The 10,000-nt window shown below is 40.3% G+C and overlaps 2 protein-coding genes, 1 long non-coding RNA gene and 1 other non-coding gene across 4 annotated transcripts in view; 1 reads left to right on the forward strand and 3 right to left on the reverse strand.

Moving 5' to 3' along the window:
* The window catches only part of LOC138021764 (uncharacterized), a 2,237-nt gene extending 1,886 nt beyond the window's left edge, over positions 1-351 (forward strand). Inside the window, exon 3 of the long non-coding RNA XR_011126438.1 lies at positions 219-351. This is a non-coding gene — a long non-coding RNA (uncharacterized lncRNA). The remainder of the gene's footprint in view (positions 1-218) is intronic.
* The window catches only part of LOC138021754 (E3 ubiquitin-protein ligase TRIM71-like), an 89,048-nt gene that overhangs the window by 61,393 nt on the left and 17,655 nt on the right, over positions 1-10,000 (reverse strand). The window lies entirely within an intron of this gene.
* LOC138018963 (uncharacterized) overlaps positions 1-10,000 on the reverse strand; it is a 36,753-nt gene that overhangs the window by 24,400 nt on the left and 2,353 nt on the right. Inside the window, exons 2-5 of the mRNA XM_068865637.1 lie at positions 9,116-9,204; positions 7,600-8,509; positions 5,174-6,181; positions 3,708-3,911 (exon numbers count right to left, since the gene is read on the reverse strand). Of these exons, the coding sequence (XP_068721738.1) occupies positions 3,708-3,911; positions 5,174-6,181; positions 7,600-8,473 (2,086 nt within the window). The 5' untranslated portion in view covers positions 8,474-8,509; positions 9,116-9,204. The remainder of the gene's footprint in view (positions 1-3,707; positions 3,912-5,173; positions 6,182-7,599; positions 8,510-9,115; positions 9,205-10,000) is intronic.
* Trnan-auu (transfer RNA asparagine (anticodon AUU)) lies at positions 6,737-6,810 on the reverse strand. The gene has a single exon. It is a non-coding gene; the product is annotated as a tRNA-Asn (tRNA).

Consider the following 10,000-nt stretch of genomic DNA (forward strand, 5'->3'; position numbering starts at 1 on the left):
GGAAACATATTCAGACTGCCAAAAAATATGTTGGAGAATAGAATTTACAGAAATTTTTATATTTCTGTGCCTTGCTTTAGTTTAAGTCAGTCGTGCTGTTTTCCTTTACAGCTTAGTATGAGCCTGGCCATTTTGTAAAGCAAAATGCATCAATTCTATACAAAAATTGTGCTTGGTAGTGTACCTGAAGCTGAACGTGTACTTTCCTTGTTTTCCAGGGCTGTCTCAAGTTGATTGGAATTCTTTGAAGAAGTGTTCTACGAAGATACACACCAAGACAATTATTCCTGTGCTTTTTTCATGATTGTTACACTGTTTGATATGAATAAAAATTGTGCTGTTCTGGTTGAGGTGGAGTTGGTGCTCTTAGCCAAGCAATATTATTGACTGGTTCAAAAAATATTTTTGTCCTGACCTTTGAAGTCATGAGGTAAAAAAAATAATAATTCAATTTTATATAGAGCTAATTGTATAAAATATTCATAAGTACTTTACATTTTTAAATATAAAATTATAAGAAGTGGCATAACAATAAAAAAGGTAATAAAAATAATAAAAAACGCAGTACGAAGGTTTTGTTTTATGTAACACCAAATAAATAAATTAATTAATTAAATGTGTTTTTTTTTAAATTTTTAATTAATTTATTTATTACATATATATTTTATGTAATAATTTTCATATCCCCTTAGTATATAAGACTTAATTTTCTGGATAAAAATAAAATGAGGAAGAGAATAAATATTTGTACACTGACCTTTGGTGGAATGTAATCAGACTGCTTTGATAAGGCATTGTCTGCTATCGTAGCGCCTTTATTTCACCAGCGTATCCCTGGCCGATAATTGTGGGTGTTAGCTCCTAACCTATCAAATAGATGGTAAAATCTCTTCGGGATGCTTCTTTTAGACAGCTGCGTGGAGTGTTCAAGAAATGGAGAGGAACAATACTCGTTTGCTTCACGGCGTGCTCTCATCCAGTGCCGAGTACAGGCCCAACAATTTAAATCTCTGTTTACAAATCGGGTAATGGCCTCGTCAAACCGCCTCAGGAGACCTTGGCATTCTTCCCCAGTTCTTGTTCGCTTTACAAACCAACAAATCCGGTCCGTGGGCTTTCCATAACACCCCAGCAACAACAAAGTAAACGTAACCCATATCAACCCCACGTAATTCCTCTCTTCGATGGACAATCGATAAAGTTCGCGCAAAAAACTATCGGGTTTCCGCACTTTTTTCACCTTTTGTACATACTTTAAACCCTTTTGTACAAAACGGTGTGGAAAGACCTATTTTCGACGGACCTCTTCTGAAAACTTCAAGCTCCCGTTTTCAGTTAAACGCTCCTTTTTAACAAAAGACCGGGGTCTACACGAGAATTTTCGAAAACGCCGCCATTTTCATAAGGATTGTTGTGGTACTTAGGCCGCACGCAATCGATCGCGCCATGACAGCTAGCACATGCGCAGACGTTATTCAGCCCTGTTCATTACCTCTCATTACCATTTTCAGTCCCAGTCCTCCTAGGTAAGAATTCCCCGATATTCCCCCCTGTATGTCCCAAGAGGAGTAGGGCAGAGGAACGAAAATCTTGTAATTTCCCTACCCCCTAGAGGCGTAATTGTGGCGTAATCTCGCGTAATTGCCCTAGTAATTTCCCCATATGTCCCCACTATCCCCGGGGGTCGGGGGGTGGGGGAAACAAATGATTAGTGCATAATGTAGAACCTGGATTTTCCTCCACATCATTTTGCTTGCCTTATAAGCAATGGAATGTAAACATTGTAGCAGATCATTTGTGTAAACCGAAACATCACCTCATTACACGACTTGTAATGTCCAACAACTTGTTTAAATGTTGACAAGTAAAACAAATTTAAGTAAAACATCATAAGCATCGTATTCCAAAATCGCCTTCGCACTCGTGAAAATGCATCCTTGGCTTTCACAAAATTGTTGTGACAGCCGATCCTTGACCGGTATTGTTCGATTCTTGTTCCCATGCTGGCGGCTAGTAGCAGACAACAGTAAGAGTACGAAATACTATTCTTCGAGAGTGCAAAACTTTTATTCAATGCGAGTGCTTTTTAGAGTACAATAAGCTTTCAGTTTGGGGTGTAACCCACACCGACATTTCAAGCCGATAAACACTGGTTTGTGATAGCTTGTGAGATACTTGTGAGGTAAGTGGTGCAACGCGCACCGGATTTCAAGCCAATGAATGTGGGCTTGTGAAAGCGTCTTAGCTTCAGTGCAATCCGCACTAAACACGAGCCGAGTCTAGATATGTTGGCTTGCGTGAGTAAACAACTCCCGTATCGATATCGCCGAGGAAACTCCACTCAGCGACGTCACCTGGATGAAATAAAAAAGAACAAACAAGGCAGGAAAGTGTAGTTAATTTTCGAAATGAAAGAAAGAAAACCAATCTGAAACAGCACGACAAATCAATTTTGAAACAGAAATAACTTACCTTGAACAATTACAACTAATTTGCGACGGAAAGCTCTTCAAAATTTTCCCAAAACAGGAAAAACGACCGCAGGTTTATATACAAACGACGAACGCTAGAAGCAATGGCCGACCGACAACGACTCGTCCTCAAAGTGACCAACTGACTGACTGACTCTGTATGCATACAATGCATAAGACCCCAAAAATTAAAATGGTTTGAAAAAAATTATGTGGTTTAAAAAAATGCAAACCAAAAACCGAATTTAACCCGAACATATATTGTGTACGGGTCTAACTTGCCCACAGCAAGTACGATCCTCATTAAATTAACAGGGTCCCTGTATCAAAAGACTAGGGAAAGTAGACACTGATCGTCAATTTCTGTAATCCATGACCAAAAGCATCAGTAAACTAAAACATGAGTTGCTTTCCTGCTTATTTAATCACTTGCTCGTTAATTTATTTGTTCGTTCACTTATAAATAAATTTATACCTCATTCCTTCTTTCATAGATTCATTCATTCATTCTCCCATTCATTCATTTCTTCATTGATTCCTTCATTTATTTCTTCCTTTGTTGTTCATTTGGTTTTTATCTATTTATTAATTTGTTCATTGTTTACATATGTAGTATTTGAATATTTTTAATGTTCTTTTACTAAGAAACTTTTACTAAGATAGATAGACAGATAGATAAATGCTTTATTGTCTTAATAACTTACAGCCATAGGCTGAATTACGAAAGACATCACAATAAAAAGGACATTACAATAAAAAAATTATATAGAATATAACAAATAAAAGGGTAAAAAGAATAAAATTGTTACTATAACTAACTAATTAACCACTACTACGCGCTGAAAACGTGACCAAAAATGAAAGATTTTTTGCATCGATCAGTCTTGCACAAAGGTAAGGCAAAATCCCGATTCTTCCTTAGAAAGTAACTTGGTGGGTTCTTGGGAGGAAGAAGTTTGTGAAGAGTGTGCCCGGAATCACCCACGACTTCATTAAAAAGCTTTGATGAAATCTCTTCTCTCCTTTTAAAGAAGGTTGGCAAACCTGAAAATTCTAGGGCCTGATTGTATGACATACCGGGGTAAATAATTCGCAAAGCACGTCTTTTACACGTTAAGAAACAAAGAAAATGACGGCGGACGAATTATGAGATACGCTCCTAATCAAGAAGTTCACTGTGATGATAGGCTGCATTGGACGAACGGAATCAAGTTTTATTGCTTAATCAAAATTTACCTTCGTAACCAGGAAGACTTAAACTGCTAGGTCGTGTGGTCATCTCTCCCTGGGGCTGATTTCCCTTGAGAACACCTTGAGGCTCTTGGCACACTGGACACTTGCTGCGCACATTCAATGCCGTTTCGATGCATAGTGAACAGAATACATGCTTACACTTCAAAGAACGCGGGTTTGAAATGGCAGTAAGACAGATAGGGCATTCTAAGGAAGCAGAAAAAAATACTAATGCGTACATTTTAAACTTTGCGGAAACAATAATTTACACTAATTCAGCTTGCAGCATGCATTCCCTTGTCCACGCGAAAACATTTTGTCGACAGAAGAAACACATTAAAAAACTCCTGGACGATGAATGACGCTGAATACTGAAAACCATTGCAAACTCTCAATAATAATAATAATAATAATAATAATAATAATAATAATAATAACAATAATAATAATACTAATAATAAGGTACCTATCATGCGCATTTCTAATACTCAATGCGCGCATACACTATAACATCAAATAGGACTAAATTAACTTATTGTATATACTTATGACATAAAATAATTCTAAAATAAAGAACCTCTCAATATCTAACAAATTCTACAGGATGTAATTCCTGTAGTCAAAGTCGCGAACGAATGTGCTCGATTCGCCTTCTTTTTCTGCAAACGCGCGCATTTGTAACTTTTTTCTCATCCACACGAATACAGATAAAATATAACAAATAAATATGCTTTTTGGAGGGGCTGAGGCAGCGCTTTAGGTATAATCATAATTTCAGTCTTTGAAAACAGTGCTGCTTGCGGCTAACTAAAGACAAGTAAAATTAAGCGACTTTGAGATATAAGATATTGACGGGCAGCAGTTCCACTTCTTTTCCGGTAAGCAAATGTTCTTTGTTAACCAAACCCGTTCCCTTGATCAGGAGAGGTATCAGCGGAGCTCCTCGCGCGCACCTAAGCACGCGCGAGAACGAAGCTGCCAAGAAAATTTGGCAAACGATCCATCCAGGACATTGGGGTTGTGACGTCAGCGTACGCCCTTACATTTTACACGGGGGAGGAAAGGAATCAGGTGTTAGCTCATCGGGGGAAGGAGTGTGTTATATTTTCTAGGCGGGAAATCACGCAAGAAATGGTGGGGGCATTGTCGTCGCATTCAAAAACTTGTTTACTTTAGGAACTTGTTTTCAAGTATTTCATACTGCGGTGTTAGTGACCAGCAACGGGATAAAGAGCAGGAAAGAGCTCGAGAGAAGAGGCGACGAAATTTGAGATATTTAAGCGAAGAACGTCGGAAGGAGAACAAGAGAAAAATTCAATGAAGAACACCGTTAAAAGCTGAGAGAAATATAGCGAGAGAAAAACACTTATTTACAACGGTTCGCTTTCAGGTAATGTTTTCCTTCTTAATGCACGCCTCGAGTTGTACAGTTCAGCTCAAGAACGACAACATACACACAATAAACTTACCTTCTTCCTTACTGCCCTTCTTCCCTCCAGAAGCAGCAGGTCGCTGGGTTCTCTGCAGACTAGTATCTCTACCTGCCATACTTCGTTTTAATGCATTGCTGTAGGAATCGTCTGGAGGTGAGGTTTGACTGGGGGCACTTAAAGGGTGACTATGTACTTCAGCTGAAGACGTCGGACCGAACGAATAAGGAGTTACCGGTTTACTAGCATCGTTACCAGTTGTATTTATCTTCAATGCGTTGCCGAAGGAATTACTCTGAGATGAGGACTGACCGAAGACGCTCTTCTGGTCGTCAGGACAATAACTCTGTTCCGATGGTGAACGTGTTTCACGGTTGCTAGAGGTATTTGTCCCGCGGTTTCTACCACGATCTGACCTTGTCATACCTGATTTATAACTGTCACCCTCAGCTCGAGATGGGGAAGAAGTGGAGGAGCCTTTTTCCGACGTTTGCTTCACTGAGTCATACCCAAATCTTAATTTCAATTCCTTGCTAAAGGCAAGCACTGAGGAATCATCAGTGTTCACAAATCTAATGTCAGTGATCGTTTTCGTCTCAGCATCTCCCTGTTTGATAAACTCATCAACAGCATCACACAGGACTTTAGCGCAGATGTCTTTTGCCACTCCACAGTTGCCAGAACCAATGGCTGGTAATGCTATGGAGGTCATGTTTAGTTTTTGAGCTTCCAAGAGACTGTTAAGGCAAGCGCGACGAAGGACCTTTTTCTTTTTCTCCGCATTACCCTTCAAGTCTGGGCCAACAACATGAACAACAACTTTGCAAGGCAAGTTACCAGATTCTGTCGCTACTGCTCCACCATCTTTCAGACTTCCACGCTTTCGGCTGATCTCCCGACACTCATTCTCAATACTCTTTCCTCCCTTGTCGACAATTGCCTGGCCTACACCACCAGCAAGACTGAGGTTCCTATCTGAAGCGTTAACGATAACATCGACCGTCTCACTGGTTATATCTCCTTTGTAAACGGACAATTTTATCCTCCCTAGGAGAAGAGGCATCAAAATTCCAAATTATAAAATGGCGTTACATTTGCAAGGAACATACTGCATTGTGACCTGTAGACTGCCATTGAGAGTTATTGTATACATGTAAAATTAAATTATAGGCCTCTTGTAGCTATTTATTACGATGATATGATGGTTACTTGGCGACGGGATAATTGAAAAGGAATCGCAGTCCCAGGCAGGCTATACACATTGAGCCACCAGAAGCCTGGTGATGTAGGTCGTTTATCTGGGCTGTTAGACAAAGCATCAAACTGTTTTGTCACGTGATTTAATGTGATCGTACAACTACTGATGGTGGATGTGTAGTATAGCGAAGATATCGTTGACGTCATCTATTGTCATTAATGTGGCATCCAGAGCCTCATTGGTTGTTGAAACAAAACGTCTTTTGTTCCTGTGGTCGGCACATTTGATTAACAAAAGCAATGTTTGCAAACAGATATCATCCCTATAATCAATGTTAACTGAAAAGAGAGAAACACATACCGTGCATTTTACTCTTCGACACACCCATCCGAAAAATTGGTTTTTGCCCTGAGCGGGACTCGAACCCACGTCTCCCTGATTAATAGTCGGCCATGCTAAGCCACTACACCATCAAGGCTACCACGCTGGCAACGCAGCACATTAATGAGGTGACTGGGGTTATAGAGGTAAGGATACACACTCAAGTGAAGAAAAAGTTGGGCAATAGCCTATTATAGGGATCCCTACGCTGCTAAGTCACTTCATTAATCTGCTCCATTGCCAGCATGGTAACCTTGATGGTGTAGTGACTTAGCATGCCCGACAGGGAGACATGGGTTCGAGTCTCGCTCAGGGCAAAAACCAATTTTTCGGATGGGTGTGTCGAGAGGTGAAATGCACGGTATGTGTTTCTCTCTCTTCATTTAACACAGTCAATACATTTCATTTGCCTCGAAATTTCCAACTTTCAGGTATCCCTATAATCGAAAAGTGATTAAAGTGATATTTTACGGAGGCAAGAGAGCAGACTTCCAAAATTAGACCCTCTCATGATGAAAATCATTTGAAATCTGTTATCATTATCTCTGTGTCACACTTCGTGGTTATTTCAAAGACGACACTTTATCGGTCATTTGGTGTGAAAACGGACCGCGCGGTCATTGGAACAAGAGATAAAAATAAGGCTCCGCAGAATGGGCGCAATCTAAAAATAAATTCCAAATAATTATTATGGGGGATTGGGATTCGCTCTCTTATCTCGTATTCTCCTCACGGACGTCATAGGTTCTATTCTCTGTCCCCGACCTAGCCACCATCATATCCTCATTACGTCATTATCATCAGCAGTTGTTTTATTTAAATGGTGAATCTAACCTTGGTATGTCACAAAATGGTCTTCCGATGATGTGGCACCTCTGAGGTACTCAGCTCCATCTCCACCGAGCCATTTCACCACCCTTGGATCTTCCACTGGTTACCTTTTTGGAATCCCTCTCGATTTCCACTCCTTCTTTCTTAAGAAAACTCAGGGCCTTTTCTATATGGCTCGCCTCACCGTACATCTCCCACTGCTTCTGGTCTTTGCTCTTCTCTATCGATACTGGGAACTCTTTTGCTATTCTTGTCATTGTCTCACGGTCATCACCATTCTTTGAAACTCCTTTAACGGAGAAGCGCTCTACTTTGAAGAGCTGAAACGTTTTCTGATATAGTGTAATAAACAGGTCACAAGCTTTCTCGTAATCTTCAGCACTACATGCATCCATAGGTATCAGTGCCATTTTGTTTCCCTCAGCTTTTCTAGGTATCGCTACTCTAAACTCTGTTTCTATGTCATCCAGTTCCTTCTTGTGTGCTTTTACAATGGCTTTTGCAATCTTAGGCTGGACTTCAAACGACTGGCTTTCAAAAGAATGTGATTTGGAAGGAGTCTCTTGATCGGTGTCCAATTCTTCAGCTCTACCTGGTCGACCATTCGCTTGATCTCTTCTTGGCAATGCCATGTGATTTTGGTCAACATCCATCTCGACGTCATTCTCATCCTCAAGGGGCTGAGGCACGTGGTTTTTTCGTGGCTGAGATGCTGCGTCATTCTTCATTTCATGATCGCTGACCACCTTGATCCCGTTGGCTAAGTACATTCCTTTTTCCAAAACCATATGAGCCTCTTCTATTTGCCTAAGGGTTCCTGATATTGTAAAGCTCTCAGCCGACTTAATCCAACTTACGCCAATTTTGGCCTTGACTTCCTCTAAAAGTTTTGCAGTTTCTTCACGGGATAAATAATTCACATAATCCATGCAAAGCTCTGCTGTTACCACTGCAAAGTCAAAGACCTTAAAAAAGAAGAAAAACATTTTAGTTTACTTAGAGAATTGCACAGAGTTCCCTTTAGCTAATTCAGAGGCGATCGTAAAGAGCAAGATGTGCCCCTAAGGATCAGTAAGGAAAGGAACAGAGAAGAATTCCTAGATGCCGATGATTATCATGGAAATATTCGTTCTAATCTTACTGACTATTTTGGACTTACATATTGTGAAAACGGGTTGGTTGCATTGGAACAAGTGATACAATAAAATACAATACAATACATACTTAATTGACCGCTCCCCATAGGGGCTTTTCAGGGCCAATGAAACAATCAACGAAACAACAGAACACAATAACAACAACTGTTAAGAATCCCAACTGGCCAGAGGCAAACCAGTTGGCTATTTACAAGTGCAGTTGGTAAGTTGAACCAGGACTACCCGGAGCAAATTCAACGAGTGGTCAGAGCGGGTCTTGAACCCGGAATCTCCGGATCTCAAGGCAAGCGCTCTAACCACTGGGCCACACTGCCTGCCTGCCTGCGATCAACTCCTCTCTCGGTGTTTTTCAAAGGCTAAAAGAAACACAATAAAATGGCCTGTTCACGTGTAAATTTATTTATAAATAAGTACTTCTCCGTTGAACTCGGCTTCTGAATAAGGCTTGACGGTTAATTCAGCATCGTCACATTTTCGCACATGCTGCAAGACTGAAGAGATCGCTGAAAAAAACAAGCAACGCATGTAAATATTTTGAAATCAAGGCTTTTGAAACGTTTCACAGTTTGAGAATTTTTTATCCTGGCTAAATTTTTGGGTAGAATGTGCAAGAGGAAAACTGGGACGAAAAGGGGCAACGGTGTGAGCGATGTGGGCAAAGAAGAGAGAGAGGGAGCGAGAAGGAGAGAGAAATGAGATCCATTTTTCTCCATCCCGTAAGTACAGTGCATAACTAATTTATTCTGCATGCATAATAAAGCAGGGAAGTCCAAAATAAGGCGAGACACGTTGGCATTTTTGAAGAGTTTAATTTGTTGCAAGCTTCAATTCGACGCGGGGTTTTTTGTCGAAATAAAAGAACCAACTTTGCCTGTTGTTGACGTGTTTCCTGCATCCACGTCTTTTTCTAGGTGAACTCAAGACGTTTAGGTTTGGGCAATGTACCATCGATATTTTATAGACCACTCAATCATGTTTACTTGTCTCATTTCTTTCAACAAAGGCCGAAACTGACCAATCGGAACCAACAAGAGAAGTGTCGTGCACGTTTGAATTTGAAGCAACGCGCCCATGAGTGACATGTTTTGTATTACTATCATGGCAGGTATTCCTTCATAATTGCATTGTTGAGGTTATAAGCGCGATCGAACCGTTCCTTAATCTAGTTACCACAAAGAGAAATAGCAGCAGACAAAAAAGGGAACAATTTTTCTATAGGAACAGCTCAGAAAAGAACAGAAAATGAATAATAAAAGCAAAGCGCTTGCACGAGAACACAATACACAGGGTTCGTGCTGG

The sequence above is a fragment of the Montipora capricornis genome, chromosome 10 (assembly GCF_036669925.1).
Source record: "Montipora capricornis isolate CH-2021 chromosome 10, ASM3666992v2, whole genome shotgun sequence".
NCBI lineage: Eukaryota > Metazoa > Cnidaria > Anthozoa > Scleractinia > Acroporidae > Montipora > Montipora capricornis.